Genomic DNA, 26957 nt, shown 5'->3' on the forward strand with positions numbered 1-26957 from the left:
ATGTAAGAATTAAAAAATTGAATTTGTTAAGTCATAAATTCGGAACATAGCACGATAATTAAAAATGAAAAATTCATTATACTTTGGTATGGGAAAAGGTGAATTATTCCAAGCAGGTTTATAATGAGCAGAAAGCATAATGGTTTGAAGTGCTAACTAAGTTTTTCTATTCTTAATTCTCACGATCAGAAAGATCTTTTTGGCAAATTGCCAAACAGTTTTACCCTGTCTCCTTCCCATAGTACAACGTACGCGCGAATTTTCTTCCTTCTTTCCACCGAATATAATCGATTTTTCCTTTCTTGTTGTTAAAATCTTTAGAAACTCATTACTAAAACTTCCATTTCATTTTCTACGATAAAATTAACTTTTCTTCTTTATGTTATAAATAAACACTTTCTAACAAATTTTCACTCGCATAAACTGACAGCAAAGTGATACGAAAATCACGTGACTTTATGGGGTACGGCGTCAAGTGGATTGATAGATGAAGGAATCGTTATGGTTGTCTTCCTTCGATCATCATTTTCCGCACTCTTTTCTTCTCTGACTCTATTACCGTGACGTTTCTCATTTAATTAACTTTTATAATCAATTATAAACTGTTGCTTTTTTAGAATATCTTAAAACGAAATGTAAAAGACATTTCTAGTTAGAAAACAATGGTTGTTTTTATCGTATTGTTTCTAAAACGGTGGTTAAAAATGAAGTGATAGTGATTAATAACATTCCCTTCTTCCAATAATTGTTTTCTTTTTATCCTCGTCAATCTATAATTTGATTTAGATAAGAATCGAACATCGGGATCAACATGATATTTTTGGCAATCTTCCAGCTTTGTATTCTTGAAGGTTAAAAGGTCGTGGTTTCCAACAAACTATTCTCATTTGAATATTACTTTAGTAACAGCTTTATTTGATACAGCTTCTGATGTAAATGATTGTAAATAATGATTTTCAATAACGAAAATACTATAGATACAGAGTGATGGCAATGTTTTCTATGAAAATAAGACGTCTCTCCGGTCCATCCTTGTCAATATCAGCATACATATCACGGTATTATCAGTATGCTAAGTAATTAGCTTGGAGAAAAACTTCTTTTCCTTCTTATTGGTGAACCAAACGTTACATCATATCTGATCATCGATCTGCGTGCGTCTGACACTAAAAATGCAAAATAAATAGCATGTCAAAAATGAAATCTTCTCTCTCCATTAAACATTTTATCTTTTAACTCGTCTACTTAAGTAATTTATCGAATATATTATAATTCTTATAAATTTTATATTTTGTTGGAAAAATTTTCCACCGACTTAAATTAATTAATCATAATTAGTGGTGTATTAATTACTGTGTTTACACCAGTGCAAAAATCGAGTTGTTAAACTATTTTCAAAAGAAGAGGAAAAAGACGTGTGTGGGAGAAACGGGAAAAGTAGAAAGATTCGTTTCGTTTTATCGATCATCCGCCATCTGCATTTGAGATCCTTGCAAATCATAGTTGATAGTTCGTCTGCGAGTGTTTTCCCATTTAGAAAGTGACAGGTTTCATTTGCAGAACACTAGAAAATCAATAAAAAAAATTCATATTATCTGTTTTAAATAATTTATACGTGGCTTTGATACAAGTTGTCTCTAAAATAATTTTTTGCTTTGGTTTAAATTGTCGGAAGGCATAAAATTATATAATGAACTACTAGAAACCAAAGAGAATTATCACAATCGTTTTTTTTCATATTCATTTAGGAAATTTTAATGAGTTTTATAGCAATTCTTTACATGGAAAAGTTTGACTCGTTTAAACACTAATTACATTCATAAGCAGTGATGTTCGGCCAAGGTCATTTATTAACAGGAATCCTATCTACATACCATTTGTTAATGGTATATATCATAAGTTCGTATAAACATTAACTTATCATTAAAATTTAAAGTTGTAATTTTTAACTTTTTTGACGATTGATTAATGCGTACGATCTTTTAACGAGCCTCAATTGTTAAAAAAAATTCAGGAAGAAGTTACGAAAGCGAAATTTGAGTAAAAGCTCTTCTAAGCAAATTTTTTTTTCTTTAACAAAATTTTGAAAGTGTCAGAGACCTAACCTTTTGAAACTTAGCCAAATTTTTCTCAAGGTTATTCAGAAAGTGGTCAAGTACAACTAGTTGAAATGCGAATGAATGGAAACTCTTGTTAATGAACGTGTTTAAACATTGAATTAATATTAGTATTTATTAACGTTATTAATTAAATCGGATTATAATTAGGAAATTTCTTAAATCGAATATGGCTTTTAATTACTCGAATGTTTGCCAAAATTAAAAAAAAAATTTTTTTCCATCGTGTTTTAACAGAAATAAGCTACCAACGGTTAAACTGAATGTAACCAAAAGGAAAAGAAATTTTTGTGTAATTTTACTACTCAGAATCTTTTTGTTTATTTAAATAAATGCATGTTAATGTTTTCTCAATACTAAAAATGAAATAAATACTTTTAACGGATTATTTTTTAAAATACGTGACTTAAGACGAACGCGTGAAAATAAATAATAGAATAGATTTTATAATAGATATAGACGTACTACGGAATTAATTTTTGTAATAAATATAATTTTAATATATTAAAAAAAATTTAAACACGCTTTTACTTAAAGACATGCATCTGAAATATTATTTACAAGTAGGATTACTGATTATAGTTTTGTTCATGTTTTTCGGGATTTGGGATAGAAGATGCTAGGATTGAACCACACACATCTAAAATAGCCATGTCAATTGATATCACTGAATAAATTGGTTGTGTTTATCGGGTTTCGGAATGGGAAAATGGTGGGCCATTCAGTAAACATTAAATTGCATTGTCATTAGACCTAGGTTTTCTCTCAAAATTTCAGCTTTATCTTGATTAGAAATGGATAAAATTTGAGGGCATGATATAAAGCAGGCTAAATAAAAACGTTTAATTAATAAAAAAAGAAATTGCATAGAATAGTTATTTTTATTAAAATAAAATACACTAAAACATATTTAATTGCATTTTTAAAATATATTATAACCTTCTTTTCTAATTGTAAAGATATAAAGGTAAATCTTCGTTCGAAAGCCTGAAAGTTTTCGCCGAATTTAAATGACAGTTTTAAATATGTTATTCGAGATAAGCTGAGAATAAATTTTCTATATTTTGATGTCACGATGAAGGTCGAACTTCTAAATATGGTTTTTAACAGGCAAAGGTAGAGCATCTCCAACCTATCACTATCTACCAATTGCTATTTAGATGAAATCAAGTATGGGTTAGGGGCAAACTAGGCTATTTAAATGGTACAAAATAAGTGACTTATTATAACGTGCAATCGAAAATTATACCTTTTATATCTGCAATAATTTCATTCGTCATTTAGCTGTAGAGAACAAAATACGCGAAATAAATGATTTATCAGATATAGCATCTGAAAGATTAATAACATCCATAAAAGAAGACTGTGATAGATCAAACTGTATAAGTTTAAAGAAGGTAAAGGTAAAATTATACTTTTTCAAGGATGAATAAACCATAGATTTAAATAAAATTGTATTACTATAAAGTATGCGTTGAAACTATTATTATTTTTTTAATCTTTGAAATATTATTTTTAAAATACATAAAATAATTCGACTTTTACGTTTAGATACGTTTGTTGTGTTAAAATCGTTTATATTTGCCATAAGCTGCAATTTAAACAAAAAAATATTAGAAAAATAACCATTAAAGTCAGTAGGTTTCGTGCTAGAAATAAAAAAAATTATGATTACATATGGCTATTATTATTGTCACATTTACCAATGGTGAACAATTGTTACTCACTTGGGATTTAATTCACGCCTCATTTAACTACTTTCACGATTTATAGATTTAAAAAATGAAATTTTGATTAATAGTTGACATTAGCTACTACTCAGCAACATACCTCGTATTAGAATTTTTCAAGTATCACTTTATTATTAATATTATTATTATTTTAAGTTTAAAATTACAATAATAGATTTAACTTAACTTTACGTTGGTTTTATTACGGAATATAAATTATAACTCATGTAACTTTTAAAATTATATTACCATGAAGAGTTTCACTTAAAATTTTATAACGAACTTTTCTAAATATTGAAACCAATGATGTAATAGATCTTATCGATTAAGATCAATCATTTTTGTCTGGAATTTTGGAATAACTCTAGATCAATATCGTTAAGTTTGTATGTTGTAACTTGATTCAATTTAAATATAGCAGTTTTAAATACGGTTAATTTCATGTTGGACTATATTATCAATAGCATCGACTAATGGTTTGGGAATTAATAATCTTAGATTAAAATTTCAATTGTGTTCTTAATTAATAAAGTAAGTAATTAAAGGGTTAGGAAACATCGATTGTTTAAAATTGAATTTATAATTGAATTAGATTAGCATACATGGTGTTAGTAGAATAAAGTTATTGCATCCTGTTAATGAAATATTATCACTATCTGATTGTTTATTACTTTGAAGAAGGAAGAATATGGACGGAAATTATCTTTAAAAATTTCAAACAGCGAAAATCAATATAAATTTTAGTATTTTGTATTCGAAGGAGATGTCATTTGGTCATAGTTTTCCTCTGTGGAAAAGATTATTCAAATCTATTATTATACTCAAGTATATCAAGCTATCATGCTATAATTTTATAAACAATACAATCAGTATTCAATGGTAGAATTTCATATTATTTATTATCCGAATATTCAACCGAACACTTTTTTCGTTTGATTTTATCGATCCAACCAAAATATTTGTATAGTGAATAATTTTGTTGTAAACGAATTTAATGTTATCAGATCGTTCAAGCATTCTTATAACTTTTTGATGAATATCCTAAAGTCAAACGCACATCTTTGATTTGATCAATATTTCATTTGTTTCTTTAAAAATTAATGCATAAATATAATTTATTTATAAATTCGGTTTTTAACATTTTTGAATAAGAAGCAGCTTCTTTATGCGCACGAATCGTTTATCTAAACGTTTCACAATATTTCATTGAAAATTTTTTCAACATTATAACTCACGTGACCAAAAATTTTCTCTATTCTGAAAATGTCCCTTATTTTCGAACACTTTTCAATATCCAAAATATTCCATTTAACTGAAAAATTTCCCTAAATTCAATCCATTTCACTAATACTTTCTTACGAGCCCTACATTCAATTTATTTCCATGATGTTTCTTTGGAATCAATTTATTTCCTTAATACTTTTTTTATAACTTTCGATATTCAATTTATTTTTCACATATTTCCCTACAGTCAGTCTATTTATTTAACGTCTCTTTCAACGAGTCTAATTTCTCAAAAAAATTTCAAAATACGCTATGATTTTTATGGTTTTAAATTTAACGCATTTTATTTCTGCCAAATAAAATTATTTTATAAAAAAATTGATTCTATGAGAAAAACTCCGATTGTTTATAGAATGAATATTTCGCAAGTTTTTTTTGATTCATTTGAAGGTATATCTAGTATTGAGCCAATAACAACGAAACAAATTTGCGTACATCGCATATTTCACGCTCTGTGTGCATATTTGGTTGAAGATTGCACACAGATGCGTATTCTTCAGATTATCTGACGAATTTCTCAAAAATTTTATTAAGAAATTGTATTGCATGGTCTACTCTCAGCTAGATGCCACGATTTAAAATATCTACAATACGCTATTATCTCGGTATTATAAACATTTCAACAAACTAATGACTTTTTCTTAAGACTGTTCGTGTCGCTAAAATTTACAAGATGTATTCATTTTTAACACCATTATCAAGTACAGTGGCTCAATACAAAATTACACTCTAAATTTTACATCAATATGCATAAGCATGAAATTTACCAGATACGTAGTATCATACCGAAATATTTGTGTACGTGTTCTTCAGCTAGTGGTCTCTGCTAAAATACAGCTTTATAGAGATTTGTCTACTGGACATCGTTTATTCGGCTTGTGAAGTTCGAAAGACCACCGAACTGTTCTAAAACTAAAACCAAATCTAAAACAGAAGTAGTGAGAGGCACATGTAGCCTAACATGACAATACCGACGTGGTAATTTATGCAAATTGCTGAGCAAAATGAGATTAAAATACGCCAACGAGGCTGCGCTAACCCAACACCTTTCATTATGTAAAAGCACTCTAAGTGACCGAAGACAATCATTTAAGGCATATACTATTGGAAAACATTTAATATTAGCCTATAATAAAAATATAGAATCAGATAAATAGATATACTGTATGTCATAAAATTTATGTAAACAATAGTTTATGTATATTAGCAAAAATTTGAATATATAAATCCAAGCTTTACTCACAAGGCATAGAGATAGTATTTTCTTTTATCTATTTAAGGACGTCAGCGATGATTTTATTACGGCATTTTTCTCTCGAACTATGTAGGCAATTTCGATATACAGGATTTTAACTCCAGTTATTTGAAGCCTATTTAAAAATCTTTATTCTGTCAGCGGAAAACGTCCAAAATGTGCTAATTTGTTAAAATAATTCACACATTAAAATTCCACTACATATTCGTTTTCACCGATACTACATTACTTATTGTTAAAAAAAAGTCTTATGGAAATAGATGCAATGTCATGACCGTATATATATTCTTAATGCAAATTCTAATAGCTATTTTATTCATTTTACAATAAGATAAATGCACAATATTGAAGACGGAATAAAAGAAAACTAACGTCCATTCACCATCACAGAAATCGAACTATTTTTGTGGGCATTAAATAATACATTTTTGTTGCCGTGGGATCAATTTGACCCCAAGAAAATTAATAGCGATTATTGTTTATATTCTCACATAATGATACATCGATATTATTTACTTTTAACATTAATTGATTATTGTTAAAGTTTTTAAAGGAATTAATTAAGATCTATTGAAATAATTCATACAGAAAATATTTAAACGTAGTTAATTCAGTTGTTCTACTGCCCACTTACCTTGCTTTCTTCGTTTCTTAGACTTCTTGATCGAAAAGTGACCGTGTCTAATTTTATATCACGTTACTAATAGTCAATCCTGCTGTTTTTGATGTTGTGCTTTTTTTTCCTTTTGGAATCATGTTACTTTTGTTCGTTCGTTTAATTTCACTTTCTTTCGGAACAAATGTAATGACAGTTATTCTCTCAGAGAACTAAAACAGTTTTCTACTAATAAATATGCCCCACTTGAGTTTCTTCTTAAGAAATATGATTTGAATAACTAAAAATTATTCAAAAAAAAAAAAAAAATTACATATTTCTGTAATTTGTATTATTGTTTGTTTAACTTATATATTTATTTAATCTTCATGTACAGAGTATTCAAATTTATATACACAAATTTAAATTACTTTTTACATAATTCTTCAAAAATCGAATGTATATTATCGAGACATGGTCACAATACCGGGATGCAATCTTTAATCATATTTTACTTTTTAAAAATGGCGTAACTAGACCAGAAGTTATGTAATTTATCGGGGTTTCCGGTCCTAAGCTTTCTATATCTGGTCTCGAGATTAACGACTGTAGACTGTTTAGGTCTAAAATTTGTAAATTGTAGCCCAATTATTAAAGGAGATATTTAATAATATTGCTTCATAATTAAATAATTTTTATATATTTTGCAATATGTATAAATTCAAATTATTTCACTCGGCTCTGTTGATTAGTATAGGTTATAATAAAATTTTTAATATCGAAAGCGTTATTAAGAAATTAGTTTATCCCTACCAAAAATCGCAAAAAATGAAATTAAAATTTATATTGCATTATTTAACCAAATTGAATTAAATAATCTAAAATATAATGAATTCCATTTCTTAATAGTTTCAAATGCCCTATCAAAAATTCAATTTTTACTTTCATTTAATGATCTATTTAATATAATTTATTTGTAATAACATTTTCATTACGTTATTAGTAATATATTTTCTTTTTTTTTTACATATTATTCTTTTATTTTATTATAATTATGTAAGTATCACATAGACGATATTAAACAGTTGCACCAAGCCAAATAAATGTACCAGAATGCGAAATGATAGGCTACGTAGTTAAATATTATAATTAAAAGAATACGAATGGCGAATATTAAATAAATTTATAATGTAATTTATTATAACTATATTTATACGTTATGTAAAAATTTAGATACATATTTTGAAATGAAAAGTTATAAAAAATTTAGAAATGAAACATTTTAAATTTAAATAACTTTAAAAGATCAAAAAATGGAAAGTATTTGTCTTCTTCTGTCTGCTGTTATCACTTCGTTTGATTCGTCAATAACTGAAGGTCAGGTGCAGATGGTTATCACCTCATTCTTTATCCTGTTTGGAGTCTCGAAACCCTTCAAATGCTTTATATAGTCTTTGCGAAGTTAGATAAACTTAAGTAACATGTCACTAGACATATTTTTTATCAAGTTTTATAAAATATTATTTATTATTATTTTTTTTACATTTTGCCGATTTGTATTTTGTTCTGAATTAATTTTATTATTTTTATTTTCAAATTTGTTTCGTACATATTCCACGTTGTAATTATTTTTTATATCGCATTCATTTGTTCATGATATTTAGCATCGCATAAAGAGTAAATATTTAAAAAATATATATATTTTAAGTTTGTTTATATTCAATTTTCTGATTATGCAAATTGATTGAAGGCTGTAGTTTTAAATTCTTGCCTTTATTTTTGTAGAAAAATTGTATCGACTCCTTGGTTTAATCTATATAGGCCTATAGATCTACAGTATCATCGATGATCGTAAAATAAAACAAATATTCTTGATAAAATATCAGATTTTCTGCTATTACTTTTCTTACGTAGATATAATCTTTTAAATATTATTAGGAATATAAAAGCCTATTTATTTACTTAAGTGATATTTTTATTTTTTATTTTACTTCCCGATTTTGTAAACCAAATGAAAATGCAAACCAAATACAAAAAATGGTCATGCAGCAACACTGTCGTCAAATTTTTCTGCTTTTAAACATTTTATTTTTATGTAAGAAAGATACGAAATTGCAAATATTCCCAGATTGCATGCTTCCGCCACTAGACAGAATTGGCGCTGAGTTGAGTGACCCAGATGGATTAGTACCCGGATGATAGAAAAGATGTCTTCACTACAACCTGTGTGATGCAGCAGATGCTAGAGAGAACCCGCCAAATCGCGTCTTGTCTACGCGAATACAACGGTCATCAACGATGGATGACATCGCGATCCCCAGCTGAAAGGGTGGGTGGGTTATGATCTATATGTATCTTTCTGTCTCTTTGTGTTTGTCGTGATAGTAAGTTTGTCTTCCGGGCAGTCATGGCGTCTATCTGCAGGAACGCTAAGAACGATGGGATGCCGATAGTAAGAATATCTAGTCTTCTTCTTTACTCACCTATAAGAAAATCGAACACAATACACGATATAACAATAAGGCTCGAGGTCAGAAAGGCAGTTATGTCAGAATTCTATCTAATAAAATCATCAAATTAAATGTCAAAGTTCATAACACCTGTTCTGATCGATATTTACTACTAACACTTGTTTGAATATAATCGATTGTTTTATACGTTTCCGTGATGAGAAAACAGTAAGCTATAATCTCATTTCAGAAAAAGAAGAACGTGTCGATTACTTAACAAAGAATATATACGTGTTTTTTTCCAGTTTGTGTCAAGAACCAGATTTTGGCTCTAGTCCATTTTTTAGTTACCATAAAAATTCACGTCCTACTCTTATAAGCCAGCTGATTTTATTTTAAAAAATCGTAGATGTTTAGATGGCGTTTTATATTTCACAACTCGCAAAATATCACAAAGGTAAAGTTGCTTCTTTGAACATTATCATTTACGAAGTATTTTTGCAGTTTATGAATTCTTTCATATATATTTTTAATGTGTTACTGTGCAGCATGCAGTATATAAAATATATTTATATAGTAGTTTTCAATGTTAACTGGGGTGCATTAATCTGCAATTAAATTGTAAACAAATCAGTATAATCAATAACTTTTAGTATAGTTATAATTTCAAAAAAAAAATGTTTTATTTCCTTAACTTAATAGAATTCTTATAAAATAATTAGAAAACTCAAGATATAGATATATAAATCTTCAATTTTATATAAAATATGTACACATACAAATAACTATCATATACTATATACACAAGTATATTATTTTTGTGTGCACATATTTTTCACAAATTCTGTAGAAAAAAAAAGTTGTACATAGAATATAAGCAAATAGTTATTATATATAAATGCAAGCGCATCCATATTACACATATATATATATATATGTAATATGTATCCGCATGTATTTATATATTAATATATTTTCTGTGTATATTGATGCGAACTGACTAATCATAAATTTTAACGAAAAGAAACGAAGGAAAGAGTATAAGCAGAATAAAGATTAATAAATAAATCCTTATATTATTTTTTACCTCTCAACTTACTCAACTCTGGTTAGATCTACTGTCTAAACAATTTTCAGACAATTTTAGAAGTTGCCGTTAATCTTATTGGACAGCGATAAGTACCGAATCCTTACATGTATCCATAATTTACTTAATTCTTCGTCCTCCAGCAGTTAGAGGTCATTCAGCAAAGAAGTGAGGCATTCAGTAGCGGTAGTTCATTATCGAATATGTCAGACGAACGAATTCTGTTCTTTTACCGTAGAAGAATTTGAAAATAATCGTTCGAGACGCTATGGATCATCGCAGTTCCGTTTTCAGTATGAGTTACCCCAAAACAAATGGGCATATTGCAAATGCACAGAATGGTAAAAGGAATTCGATTCAAAGAAGGATGAGAAGGAGAATGAGTAGGTATATACAATCCGATTACGAAAGGAAGAAAATTGAAGCTAGGACATTAGAACTCGAGTTAGAAAGACGTAGATCGACTTTACCGCAATTGGGATGTAGTGCAGATCGTATACCGGTTTCTGGTGTTGCTCATACAGTAAGTTTTTGATGTCTTTTATACGGTTCAATATAGTCAATTATTTTTTAAAACATTTACGTTGCCGATTACAAACTTTTAACGTGGATAAAATCGTAATTTCACGTATGTAGGATAATTCAAGTATTGTCTACTTGAAAGCTAATTTTATGCTTTTTATCGTTTTTGGCCCTTCCACTCAGAGGGTAATAATAGAGCCTTTATTTTCATACCCACTACAGATACAATCGGGCCAACAATGGGGCTACGAGCGGTGAGAGACAGGACTTATTCGGGACTTTTCGGTTATGAAAGAATCCTTACGGTTGCTCTCTAGAAGCCTTAACTGCTTCGACCAACCAGGCGTCTTAATTTAATAGGCAAATATTTGGGCAAATAAGCATTGTAAATATAATATATTTTATATAATGATTTGATCCCAAAATATATGCTTTACAATACTTATAACTAAGCTTTTACTTTCTTGGCTGTTACACGGGAAAGTATTGTAATCGTGTTAAATTTGACCCCTCTAGGTATTTTACAAATCGCTACGTTTTGAGACCCCTGAACCCAAATATATAATTATATATAAAAGCACCGGGGAAAAATTCTGGGAACGTGTGATCGAATAGGGTCGGAATTAATATAAATTTTACTCGTTTTTGGCATTTACAATATATTTAAAATCGCATTTCTACACTCAAAATTAACTCATTTTTATAATAAGTAATATAAAAGTTATTTTTTAATAACATCGCATAACAGATGGCGCCACACGCAATTTTAACTCTGAGCTGGTGTCGTAGTGTTTTTTAAACGTAAATATGTTTTTAAATAGAGATTTTATCATAATTCAAGACAATTACACCTTTTAAGCCTTTGTTATCACTTAAATTTTATATCCTAATATAAATTAAAATTGACTTCTGGTGTTCTTTAGTTTCCTGTTCGAATGCCAAGAAAGTCGAATCAGTGCCCTTGCTAATGTTTTTTCATATACTAAATATTATAATTTATTACTTCTTTGATAAATGTCTCATCTGTCATTTGTTAGTTATTCAATACGAATTATGTAAATATACGAGATACACTGCAAGAAAATTAAACTTTTAAAATCGTTAATAAAATTTATTACTAAAAATATATAAAAGAAACCAAAGGGATAAGTTTAATAGTCTTAATACATTTTAAAATGTCACATAATTATTAAAATATTTAAATAATTTATTCAGCTAGCTCTACTGACCAAATACGTTATATCTGAGATCAAACGAATCGATAGCTTTTCTCTTTATAACTCACTTGTCTCATAAATAGTCAAAGCTAGTCTCAGCGAATTTTTCTTTCTAAACCGAAACTTTTATAGCTGAAGGTTGCATTTAAACTTTTAAATTTCTGTAAACTTACACAAGCATTTGATATATTTTTGTGGAAACCAGATATTCAAACTAATTACCATTTTGCATAGTTTATGCTTAAAATTAAAAAAAAAAAAAAATACAATAATAAAATATATAATTTCATTCAAAAATTTACAAAAGTCAAATAAAAATACGCAATTTTCTTCAAATAAAATGATTTTTTCTTTCTCAATTTAAATAGCAATATTAATTTCTGCCTATCAGAAGTCGATTACAACTCATTAAAATCGAGAGAAATTGGTAATTTTTAAATCTCAAATTTAATAAATTCTTCATATGACCTGGCTGGCTAAACAATGAAAAGGCTGTAAATCAGCTAAAACAATAAATAACATGTAAGATGTATTTAAATGAAAATTCCTTATGCATACGAGAAAATTCTGAATTTAATAATAAATAAAATTTCAGATATTTTCTTAGGAATTTTTCGAATATAATTATTTTGTAATGTTTTGCATAAGAATAAAAATATTAATAGTTTAATTTTCAAATCAAAAATGCTTTGTAAACTTTAATGATTTTATAATAAATGCTTTATAATCTAAGCATGATTAAATTCACTATTATTAAAATGATCATATAAACCTTGAGATGTTATGGAAGTTATTTTGTTTGTATAATTGAAATTTTATATTTCTATAGCGTTGTTTAATTCTCATTTTATTACGAAATAAATTTATTTATGAAAATATTTGTCATGTCTGTTTTCGCTCTTTTTGGGATTTAATCAGAGATTTCAAAACAGTACTTGAAATAGGCTATATTCAATGAAACTAGTAGTTTTTCTTTTCGGAAGACACACTCAACAAGAGTTATTCTTTCATAAAGGGATATGCATTTCGGGTATTTTTGCTCTTCTTCACTTCAATTTCTTATTTAATGTCATATTCAATATAGTATTTTATAACATTATTATTTCTGTCTTTTTCTTTGTTTATACTATGACATTTAACCAACACAGCTAAAAAATTTAAAATGCACATCAAGTTCGTAAAATGTCTTTTTACGGCTTTTTTTGGGAGGAAGTGGCTGAAATTATTCCCAATTTTGTGTGATTGTTTTACGTCTGATTATCCCAAATATACTGTATATTGTGACACGATTATATTACGAACTATTTTTGAATGACTTTCTGATGACTTTTATTATTACTTTAAAAGAGATAATGTTATTGCGTTGTAATTTAATGGAAGGAAATTGAAACTAAAATTAATGAAAGTGTCGTTCAGGAAGCGGCTTTGAAGGGGGGCCGAATTTCCAGCAGGAGAGCTTGAATTTCAAATCACATCATTCGAATTAGGCGGGCTCCACCCTTTTACCTGACTGTGGTTTCTCCTTAATATTTAGCGAAAAAAAGGTGATACGTAATGAAAAAATGCGGAATTATCCGTATATGATAAGTTAAGATAAATATGTATATAATTCGTGACATACAAATCTAACATTTTTGTTTAATTTATCGTTATTCATTAGATATTGATAACACCTGTGCTGCTCATCATATTTTCATAACAACTCGCTCCGTATTTAAGGTATAAAATTGATAAAGTTGTTATATTTTTCATCTGCTGTTTAATTTTTGTTTAAATTTAGACGTTACTTCTAATTTCTACGATAGTTTTCAAATTAAGAAAAAAATTATTCCGTAGAATACAATAGAAAATGATTTTCAAACTAGTCTTTAGATTAATTTGAAAAGTATTTCAAGACCAGTAAATACATTAATTTATTGAAATTTTATTGAAAATGCTTAGTAACTAAAATTAAATAACTAGAATAGAGTAATTAGAATTTTTTTTTTATTCTATATGTATTTAATTATAATTTTTGACAATATCTTGCTTATCCAAACAAAACACGATAATTTTACTTTAAATACATACAGTATATATATTATTTCAAAAATTTATATTTGTTCATATATAATTTTATGTGATAAAATCTAAAATTTAACATAAAAAGTTATGTATTCAGTAGCCACGTCGAAAAACATTGTACTTTCGCTAGAAGTGCCTATGTTAGTCACGTTCGGGAGATCATTTCCATACACAAAAAGTACAGAAATCGAAAAGTAGGTTAATGACAAGAAGAAAAAACGATAATAAATTTTATGATAACATTATGTAATCTGTTTATCGATGCTTTTCCGTATTTTCCTTCCTCTAAAACGTTACTTACCGTATAATGTTTTTGCGAGAGAAGATAAATAACTTTTGATAGTATCTATTCATTAAGTAGAATCTTCATATTTTGATGACACTCTTAAATCAAGTTGTAATGTACTTTCAATATATAACCTGTATTGAAAATTGTAAGAAAATTAGATAATTTTTATAAAAATAACTCAAATGATTTTTTATCACCGTAATAGATAATTTCAGATCGTAAAAAAATAAAAAATAAAAAAAAATACTGGAAAATGTGTTATAATTTTATCTTTAAAAGTAACTTTACAATCATAAATTTTTATAAATATAATGTTTGTACATTGATTTTTAAATGCTCTCTTCCTGAATTTACTGCAGAAAACTCTTGTTGAAATGAAAAATATGTAATTAAGAATTTTATTTGTAATGTAGAATAGTGATTTGACTGCTTAAAAAATGTCAAAATATAAAGTTTGTTTTGCATCTTAACAACTATAAAAAATATTTTATGATTTTGTAAATGAATTTCGGATCGAACGAAATGCGTTTTGATTGTTTTGAAAATATTTTGAAGGGGAAGAAAACAATCCATTTTCAGTTTAAAAATGTTATACATGAAAACATTTTATATAACAGAATCTTAACTTTAACATTTAATTACCTGTTTTTGTATGTTTGATAGAATTATTGTGTTTGCTATTTTAAGACATTTAAAATTTATAACCAGTACTTACAGTTTTTATTTTGAATTTAATAAAGATAAATAGTCATGTAGCTGTATATTTAACCAACTAACGATAAATAGTCGTAGGAATTCTTTTAATGAATAATTTTCAGACTTTTTTTTAGAAATTTTTCAGATATTTAAAAATATCGAAAGTGAATAAAGAAAAATATAGCGAATTAATATCACCAATTAATAGTTTATTTTTTGATATTTAATTTATTAATGGAGAACTTCGAATTTTGTATTTTTCCGCTTTTCTCCCGATTTCTTGTCGATTGTTGACAGTCATTTTGAATAAATTATACCAAATGAGCAACGTGTAATTTGTAAAATGAGTGGATTTTAATCTGTTTATTTGATCTAAAATCCTTAATTTGTATATTTATGCCTTAGATGAATTGTAATGTTTACATTAAATAATAAGTAATTTTTATGTAAATTGAACTATGCTTAATATAACCTACAGTAGCAATTGGACAGCGGAGAATAATGGCTCTTCTGTAATAAACTGTAGTAGCTATTTCTTAATATTTTCTGCTTTTAGTTTTAATAAAATTTTATACTGATGTTTCGAAAGAAAATATTGATATACGTTCATGGAGTATACATTATTATTGAGTATACATTATTATGATTATTATTATTAAATATTTTTGACTTGAACGTAAAGCTATACAGTATGTTGGAATTTATAGAATTCATATGACACGAATTCCATCAGATAATAATAAAAAACAAATTCCTGGCTTTCTCTAATTTAATCTCATTTCTTTTCTAGTAGAAACAGGATCAAATATCCTGTTATTGACCAGAAAAAAAAAATGATTTATCATAAAAGATGATTTACATAAACTACTAACGATTTATACATTATTATACATGATCTAAATAATTAGTTTTTCTCCCTTGGATATTGTTTACGTAATCAATTTGCACCGTTCGGTGTCTTTTAAATCGTCGATAGTTATTCGAATCACATTTTTATTTGCCATAAAACTATAAAAAAAAGAGTCGTAGATTCAATTTTATTATCTAAATATTTAATGTCTCGGGATTCAATTAAAATATTGAATGTAATTTAATTATTGTTCTGACAATAATTTTGTGAATCAGATTTAGTCTATTTGCTAATAAATCAATTATATTAATTTAAAATCTTTGAAATCAAAATTAATTAGAATTAATTGCTCGTATGTACTTTAATTTAACACTCCCTTGAAAATCTAAAATATCGGAATCTATTGATGATATCTTTGTAAGGATAGTTTTATATTTAGCTCTTTTATATTAAGTGTTAAAAATATAAAATATTAAGTTTTAAGATTAATAAATTTTATTTGTTATGCATGTATTTATCATGCTTTAGTGATTTTCTACATTTGTTTGTCAGTATAAAACAATATTGAGAGAGTTTTCTTCTCGGAAACTAATTATTTTCATTGTTATTCCATAAAACTTGCATTATCTTTTTTTAATATATAGTAACTGAATTTAACGCATTATAATTTTAAAAACAACCAATATCGCCATGTTTTTCATTTATTTTGACAAGCAGAACGTTACTATTTATTATAGAAATAAAAATAATAATAAAATTTATACTTTAAAAAAATTTTTAAACCTGCTTTAAAACCTTTGTTTTAAATATAAAAAAAGAATAGACGAAATGAAAATTTTAAAACAAATTTAACAGTTTAAAAAAAAAATTTTACATGATTTATAATTTTATTCTGTCACAACAATTTCATTTAAAATATATTTTTTATTATATTTTGCTGATAAAATTTTAAAGTTCAGCTAAGCAAAATCGAAGAGAAATAACTGTAATTTTAGAAAGTAATAAAACTTGAAACGGCTGTTTGAATTTGTTTTTTGATCGCTTTACTTTTTTCATACTAATTCTAAAACAAAACTGAATTACATAATTTTTTTCTCGTTTAATACCAGCTTAAAAATTCGAATATCAAGATTTCTATTTTTTTTTTTCAATTCAGGGAATGTTGTTGATCAAATTGTAATCATGTATATAACTTGTCCTCTCTCTTTCTCTCCCTCTCTCTTACTCTTTCTTTTATAACAAGGGAGTCGATCGATTCAGAGGAAGTTTAAGTAGTAAATGTTATTTTTAGTTCAATCTGCTATCGTTTCGCTCTCTCTACAGTTCACTTCCTGTTATTAGTCCATCTTGATCAGTGATATCTATCTCTACCAGATTTATATCGACAGTAAGTTATGACGAGCGAAAATTCCGCTAGATTCTAAATTCCAAATTATTTCTCTTAATCGTCTTCTTCGTTAAAATATTTACAAAAAAAGCAGAGAAATGAAAACGATACAAACAATAAATTGATAATATGAATGGTTGTTTATTTTATATTTTTATCTCTTATTTTTTGTCATTAAGTCTTAACTGAGTATATATTGTAATAAGATTAATTAATACATTGCGTACACATCTAAATATAAGAAAATAAATTTATCTTTAATATTTAATGTACAAGACCGTTCACTGTTGTTATTTATACTATGTAATGCGTGTAAAAATATAGTCCGACGTTATAGTATATTAATTGTTTACTAGTTAATCTTGATGAATCGTTTAATGATAGGTTAATGTAATGTTAACATTCATAAATAAATGACTATTCTCAGCTATTGTGATTACTACTACCATATATCATTGTGTACGTATTATGATTTATATATATATAGGTCTATATCATTATATAGTCTACCAAGTATGTGTATAAACAGTTAGCTAATAATCAGAAGTATCATATTGATTATTCGGGAAATCGTGTTATATATATATATACAAAATAGGCCTAAGTTTCATTTGGGAGAAATATTTCCAAAGTATTACTGTTTTATTCGACATCGCTATATTATTATGCTCTTTACGTTACTGTAAATGGCATTAATAAAATAATTTTATCAACGTAAGTAAGACTGTTATAGTCATAAATAATTACTAATATTGTTGAAAATTCTTGGGGAATATGTAGGCCATCATTTATTCGATACATTTGATCAATAATGACATAAATTTTGGGTAAAGTGTAGTCTATAACTATTATTTTTAAAAATTTTATTATATAACTATTACAGGTGATTTATATACGTGCTTGTGCTTAATATTTTTTTCACGTATTAACGATTTTCAATGTACATAAAATGCAAGTTTAATTCTTTATAAGGGTAAGTATTATCTACGATATTTGAATTACAAATCTGCTTCTAGTGTATAAGCTATAATATAATTTACGTTTATTTAATATAAATATGGATGAAAATATACTTAAGACTTAGTTATTATTGTTAGTAGATGACATTTATCATTCAAATATGCTTTCATCAATAGGAATAATTTTGTTTACTTTTAAAGAAACAACGTTTTTAATTATATTACTGATTCTAAAACCATTTAATACAAAAATAGTTTTATAAATTTAGAAAATTTAATTATTCTTTATAAATAATAACATTCAGTTAATCAATTTATATTTAAAATAATTGAATTTAACTATTCAAAAATGTTTAATCATTCGAAATTAGTGTCACGATAAAAAAAAATTATAATTACTAATATAAAAATGTTGTTATCTCAGTTTAAAAATATATTTCTTCACTCAGAATTTTCTTAAATATATCTGATATTACTGGATTACCTTATTTTAAGGTAAACATATCGCCTATTTTTGTTAGTGTTTGAAAACTTCTGAATTGTTGGTCTACATTAGATAGAAATTTATCGATTAACCTTGTACGTTTTTGAAGGCCAATAGTACATGTTATATTTAAGACAACTTTACTATTTTTAAATTTATATTTATTATTACTTTTGTTTATAATAAACTAGTTGATATAAAATAAACTTTGTTACGTATTTATATCAATACGAAATTAGATCGTCGTTAATATTTTCGTACGATAATTAATTTTAACAATGACGAGTTTTAATGACGATGTAAAATAATTGTATAATAATAATAATGAAAACAGTTTTATACGGTATATATAAATGTTATTGTTTATATGACTTGAAACCAATAGTTTTTATGTGTTTATATTTTCATTCTTCAAGAAATCAACAATCTTAAAAAAGATACACTTGAAATATATTTTGAGCTTGCTTTTTTCTTTCTTTTAATTCATACAGTGTAAAATTTTGAATTTATACTTGATTGGATTTAATAAATATATTCAATCAAATTTTATCGGTACAATCTGAAATTTAAGTAATTACTTTTAATTTCAATAGTGTTCTTTTTTGACATTATATTTATTTCAATAGATTTCTTCTCAAGTTGATGTCAGATATGACATGCCGAACGTTCGATTTACTTAAGAATGTTAGAATATCGTGTTTTTCCCCCTTTCAACAGTCTTTCATTAAGGCATATAATAGTTTCTTTTACTTACTCTATATTGAACATGATGTTAACAATTAATCAATCATTTTATTAATCTTTATTCTTAATGATATTTACTTATTATTTTAAGTAGTTTGAAACGATTTGTTAATTGTAAAATTTTACAATACGAAATATAACTCGGGAAAGTTTTTTTGAGTGTATACAGATGATGCCATGATTTATTTCCCAGAAAATATTTCGATTAATACAACTTTTAAATATTTCTTGAACGTTTGCTTTATGCCATAATCTTAAGTGTCAAATGAAAAAAATGTTTCTGATAATATGATTTAACTTCAGGTGCTGTCCCTCGGAGCTGACGTGTTGCCAGAGTACAAATTGCAGAAGCCCAGAATCCATAAGTGGACGATTCTTCATTATTCACCCTTTAAAGCCGTCTGGGATTGGATCGTATTGTTATTAGTAATTTATACGGCTATATTTACACCATACGTAGCAGCGTTTTTGCTGAATGAAGAAAAGCAGGGAACGAAACGCAAGAAGTACGGTGAAGATCCCATACAAGTGATCGACTTAATTGTGGACGTTATGTTTATTATAGATATTCTCATTAATTTCCGCACCACTTATGTTAATTCCAACGACGAAGTAGTAAGTCATCCCGGAAAGATTGCAGTGCATTATTTAAAGGGTTGGTTTATTATTGACGTAGTGGCAGCGATTCCATTTGATCTTCTTCTTTTCGGATCACAGACGGATGAGGTGAGATTTGTTAAAAGTTCGTTAGCTGTGTTCATTTGTGTGTTGGAACAAATTCAGTTATGTAATGTTTATCAATTTTCTTCGCATGTCTGTATAAAAATTTTCTAAAATATAAAAATATTTTTTAGATCGGTGTCAAAATCTTTGTATTTTTAAATTGGAAAATTCATTATAAATATTATTTTTGTTCCAACAACGAAGAGAATGTATCGTGTAATTGATGTGTGTGTTTCTGCATTATTTTTGGATCATGTTTATTGCTTATTGTTTCTGCAACGCTGGGCATTGCAATGGGTTGCATATTTTGAATTAAAGCTAACCATGGTTTAACCGGCTTACTTGTTGCCACGAGGCGTGGCAGGGCTTTTTAGCACCCGTTTTTTCACATGCACAGTCACATAGCGTTTTATGTTCTGTTGCAATTTGCAATTTATTTTCTATCAATTTTTTACCAATCAAAGTTTTACTATTGCAAAGTTTATTTTTGCAAATTTCTTTTACATTTAAAACACATTTGGCACTTATTTTATTTTCAATTTGTTACTATTTAATCAGAGCACGCCTAGCTTTTGCTGTTGCTAGATTATGTTTTCTTTATATATTTAATATAAATTCAGTAAAGGATAAAAATTATATATCAGGGAAAAGTATTAATGAAAATGAAGTCAGAAAATGAAATGTTGACAGCATTTAAGCCTATACAAATGCAAATTCTTACGTTTTTGCGGATAATTTTCCATTTCTTTCTGTTTAAAAAACGTAAGTTAGGCTAAGTAACCACCGAGGTCCAAAAGTCGTAATACTTTAACGCGACATAAAAGCAACGCAACATTTAATTGGTTCAGATATTTCTTGGCTGAATCATTTTCTCTCTCTATCTTCTTTCTCTTTTTTCGAATGTAGACGACAACTTTGATTGGGCTGCTGAAAACCGCGCGTCTCCTGCGATTGGTACGAGTTGCACGTAAGATAGACAGATATTCCGAATATGGTGCTGCTGTGCTGCTTCTTCTCGTGGCAACATTTGCGCTGGTTGCCCATTGGTTGGCCTGTATATGGTACGCCATCGCCAATGCCGAGCGTCCGATTCTGAATCCAAAAATAGGTTGGCTCGACCATCTGGCCAATGATACTCAACAGTACTATAATAATTCACATGGTGGACCCAGCATCAAGGCCAAGTATGTCACTGCTCTTTACTTCACCTTCTCAAGTCTTACAAGTGTCGGATTTGGAAACGTATCTCCCAATACCAACATGGAGAAGATATTTTCCATTCTGGTTATGCTCATTGGATGTAAGTTGCCTTTTATAAATATTTTTCCTCTCCTTAAATGTGTACGATATTGGTTAATATGTAAATAACCATTTAAATTCATTCTCGTTTTTATGATATTTCTGTTATTAATGTTGTGAATAGGCCGTATGTTTTGCAAAATTCATTAAGATTAGTTAGAAAATAAATTTATGAACGTATTCAGAATTGAGATCTCATTAGCTTTTTTTGGTTTTATGGGAAATTGAAAGAAAAAAAAATTTTTTTTAATGAAAAGAATGAACGATTTAATTTTATGTATTGATGCGTATTCTTGAAAAGGTCCTTGATTGATGACTTACTCGCGTTCAAAAATATTCTAAAACGTTTTTATCAGTTTTTGAATAGCCTGACTTTAATGATTGCACTTTATCATCATAAAAGAATCAGAAAATCATTGTTGAAAGACAATTAAAGATGGCTAAAATAATTTATAATTTAATAGATGAATTTTTTATCTGGTTATATTTGATTAAAATAAAATTGTTTATAATACAAATTGTTTTTGATACAGATAACAATTCCGAAATGGTCAAAAATAAGAATACCATGACAAAATTTTAAAGTGCAATTTACATCGAAATCTCTCTAGAGGGCAAAATTAACGGAAAACATTTCTACCGCGGATAATTATCATAACATCATTACAGATGTTTAAATAATGCAAATACGTTTTCAGAATCAGTGTAAGCGTATTAATTTGAATTCTTGCAGTAAAAAAGTGTGATGAGAAAAAGGAATAGTTTTGTTTCTTTTTTCTCTCTCTCGTTTGAAAATGTAAGAGAATTTTAAACACTAGAAAAAATCTGAAAATAAATGGATACATTTCTGTTTCACCGAACCATTGCGTCGCGAAATTAATAATAGTAATATTAATACAACCATCTATATTTCATTATTTCATTAATTTATAATGTCTACATCTTAATTATTTTATAATATGTTCTTTAATTGTTCAACTAAATCTTTAACAATATTAAATACATATATATTGAAAACCGTGATATACTGTATTTACTGAAAACATGCAGAGATTTATAGGGTCTATAATGATTCACTATAATAGTAATTTAAACGCAAATTAAAATAGTAACATTAATATAAATTATCATAAGATATATACTGTGGTTATTGTTTTCATTTTTGACTCTATTCTGTGGGCATTAAGAGGGTCTTAGTGTCCAAAGGATGCTTTCATTATGGGCTTGGTCTAACCCATGATAAGGGTGGCCGAATGGTGAGAGACGGAACCCGGCATGTACTGACCCCGTTCTCATCACTCGGGCGATCAACCCCAAAAATTTTTTGGGTTGCTCGCCCGAATTTGATCCCGAATTTCCCGTAGCGGCAGACCGAATTTTTTACCATCTCAAACATCATGATAGTGTAGGTATTAATACTATACTGTGTTATATAATAATATTAACTAAAAATACAGCAAATAGTAAATTAAAACAGTAAAGGATTTATAGAGGTTCACTTAATTGTTTATTCTCTTTCAATAATTTGCAATATCTGCTAACAATAAAGATTTGTTTTTGAATTTGTTAATTTTTACTACTATCGAGATTTTTTATTGCTGCCTTTTCGGCTTTATGCAGTTACCAAATCCGATTTCCAGTTATTATAATTTAACATTCAACGAATACTTCCAAACATTGGTAACGTTATAAAAGTTGTCTTTTAGAAATCTTTCTCGAACCAATTACCAACACCTATTGCCTGTCAATTAGCAGTTTTAAGAACACACAAGATGATTAAGGGAAAACCTGGTCACCTAAATGTCTGATGATAACTATGAAAACGAGTTTAAAACGTCCGTGCATTTTTACATTGTATCACATCATTTTCACTTTCATTCTGAATCTGGTATATTTGATCGAGAATTCTTAGTTTCTCAATATGTAGGATATAATTCAGTGGAGTTTTCACCCAGTATGCGGTAACCTGGCTGGGTATGGTAATTTTGACCACTGATTAACTGAACTGTTTAATAACTACTAAACACTTAAGCTCATTTTATATTCCACAAAACTAAAACGATGTAATAAACATCGCTTTAGTTTTGTAGTAATTTCGTTTAATCTGAAAGAAAATAAATTCAATTCAATTCAATTCAAAATTTATTCGTAATAAGGCGATAGCCAGTTACAAAGGATGTTTTTGACAACAATCGCTTGTTATTAATATTAAAAAATACACTAGCAACACAAGTCAAACCAAGCATTATATTCCACATTTAGTTATCAATTATAAATATTTTAATAACATCAGTTTAAAGTCATTTCAACCTATACTGCAACTGGTAACTTTCTTCATACACATGGTTCTATAACATACAATACCATTAATTTATGTTACTTATGTATTCAATAAATTTGTTACATTAAAAATTTGTGGGCATATTTATATAGTCTATAAATTATGTCTATCTTGGCTGTATGAAATATTTCATACATTGCTCTTTCCGTAGTGCACCTTGTTAACATATGCAAGTCAAGATTGTGTGCCAGTTCCTTTGCATCTTTACAGCCACGAAACATGTGAAATTTTGAAATTATTTTTTGGCATCTTGGGCAGGTACTCTTAGAAAACTCAATGAAATTATTATTAATTAATATTAATTCTTTGTTTATTCTGAGTTGTATGAAAAAATCTTTTAACATTAAAAGCCAGGTTAGTTAACATGTAGTTATTAATAAATGGATACTCAAGAATTATGTTATACCAATCAGTTTTCTCTCTTGTGAATATGTCTTCTATGTCTTGTGATAAAGAGATTTCGAGCACATTTTGTATCAACATTTGGAAATGTTGTTCACTTATTTCAGGTAAATCTAGGAATATTTTAATAGAATATCCAAAGTGCTTTAAAATTTGTGCAATTTGTGACACCCAGTTTTTACTTTGTACTTTAATCAAAGACTTTCGATACAATTGGTATAATAATACAGTTGAAAGATTTCGAGCGTCTCTTATTTTAAATAAAAATTTCATGTATCTCCTTATTAAAGTAGCACTCAATCTAAACCTGCTTAATTCCAGTCTTAACACGCTACCTGGTGTGTTATAATCCAGACAAAAAAATCTTGCGTACAAACCTATTTTGGATAACTTCTAATTTTTGAAAGTTCGTAAGGCTCCAAATTGGGGCCGCATAGCCAATGGAATTCATTATTATAGAGTTAAACAGCCGGAAATGAACTTGGATGTTCTTTATCTTTGCCCTGAAAAACAATCTAACCATATTATTTATTAAAGTATTTGCCTCGGCGGTGGCTTTTTTGTATTGTTTATCGAAGGATAAATTGGGTGTCAAAATGTTTTCACGTTTTAACACCTCCTCGTCTTCTTTATTTAAATTAACAATCCCGGTTTCCGTGAAGCCACATATCGTTTGAGATTTTATATACTCTTTTACTGACTTTCTATGCATTTTCTCCCGGAGACCTTGTATATTCCAAAAACTAATAAATAATTTGTCTCTAACGTTATTAGTATATCTTATAAATGCAAAATTATTATTGCTAACATCATTGACTCTATCATCTAGACTTGTGATAGAGTTTTGAACCAATTGTAAATTATTTCCAATTGAATCAGAATTAGGTGTATTACACCTTATTTCCCCTTCCTTTCCTAACTCTGCAGTCAAACATCTCCTAAAAAATGATTTAATTGGATGATCTTATTTGAGGCAATATCGTACGTATATACTAAGTTATCTTTTATGTAATAATCATCTCGTACTAGTATTTTCTTCTTGTTTGACTTTTCTAGTTTAATTCTGGCCTGTAAATGTTTTTTCCTTATCCTCGATCTCCTACATAGATCGGCAGTAAAAATTATTTTTTTCTCATTCTCACCAACTAAATTCGGTTTCGTTCTCCAAAATTCTTTAAGAATTAAATTCCTTATATTTACAGACTCTAGGATTATTTTAACAATAGGTTTATTATTACTGCTATTTAATTTAATTAATCCTTCTATTTCAACATTTTTCAATTCTAATTTATTATTAATAAATGAATTTATTTCTTGTAAATAATCTAGTGTTGCGAATGGATAATTTATAATAATTATGTTCTTTTTAGTCTTTTCATTCGCTAATTTGTCAAACTCAAATTCGAACATACCTTTAAGATGGTCATTAGTTTCCGATTTTTTATCCAATTCTTGTAGCTTATATCTAATTTCCGTCAATTCCTCTTTATAACACTTATTTTCTTCTTTCAATATATTTACCTCAGATTTAATCGATTGAATCTCGATATTTAACCGACGAAAATTATCCTGGATTAACTCGTAAATAGATTGCAATGTATATGGAGATTTAACTGCAGTTTGTAATTCCGGTTCATTTACTGGTTCAAAATAATCATAAATTGTTGGTTCTTTCGTGAATACAGACGGCTGTTTACTCTCTTCTTCTATTTGGTGGTAATCTATACTTAAAATTGAAAGAAAATAAATTAGTGAAAGACGATTATTAATATTCTGGATTAATATTACGACCTGTAGGATAACTCTACCATATTTCGCCCATGTACTGTACCTAATATCGCCTAGTGAGATGGAAGCCAAACTAGTAGCACAAGGTGCAAACTTCTTCAAGGAGAGATGGATCATAAAGAGTGAAAGAACCTGATCTGATGGTCTGATTTGGAAGAGGATGAAACCCGCATCCGACGACGTAGTACAGTGACTGATAACACAAGAAAACTGACAATATTTAGCGTCAAAGACGACAAAACGGTCGTTCCGAACTTCGCTCGTGTGTTCCTAATATCGTCTAAGAGCGAACTTGCAAACATACTTCCGTGGCTCAGGAAGTAGCGGCTCTGTTGACGATGTAGCGGGTTCGTCTCCGTAAACGGTATTCGATTTTTTTTATTGTGAAACCACTCTTCTAAAATATTCCAGATGTTTCCATTTCTCGAATCGTCACCCGTATTCCAGAATATACGATTGGTGTATATATACGGCAGTATGTGGGAGCACTACGCTGTGTTAACGGAAATAAATTTTTTTAAACCAGGAAGTGAAACTAATTATAGTCGCATGAAGGTAGAGTGATCACTCAGTTCCAAATAAGTGAATTCGTGGGAACGCGTACCAGAGGGCGTCGACTAATTCAATGGATTTAAGATGACAGCTACCTTTTCGATTATTAAGATTTTGTGCTG

The 26957-nt window shown here is 27.8% G+C and overlaps 1 protein-coding gene across 6 annotated transcripts in view; it reads left to right on the forward strand.

Annotated features, from left to right (window-relative positions):
* LOC136971740 (potassium voltage-gated channel subfamily H member 6-like) overlaps positions 1–26957 on the forward strand; it is a 151353-nt gene that overhangs the window by 36079 nt on the left and 88317 nt on the right. For all 6 annotated transcript variants that reach the window (XM_067266235.1, XM_067266237.1, XM_067266236.1 and 3 more), the window contains 2 exons: positions 20034–20456; positions 21360–21753. In XM_067266235.1, the coding sequence (XP_067122336.1) occupies positions 20034–20456; positions 21360–21753 (817 nt within the window). The remainder of the gene's footprint in view (positions 1–20033; positions 20457–21359; positions 21754–26957) is intronic.

Source organism: Centruroides vittatus, unplaced genomic scaffold (assembly GCF_030686945.1).
Source record: "Centruroides vittatus isolate TY-2023 unplaced genomic scaffold, ASM3068694v2 contig_2696, whole genome shotgun sequence".
Classification (NCBI taxonomy): Eukaryota; Metazoa; Arthropoda; class Arachnida; order Scorpiones; family Buthidae; genus Centruroides; species Centruroides vittatus.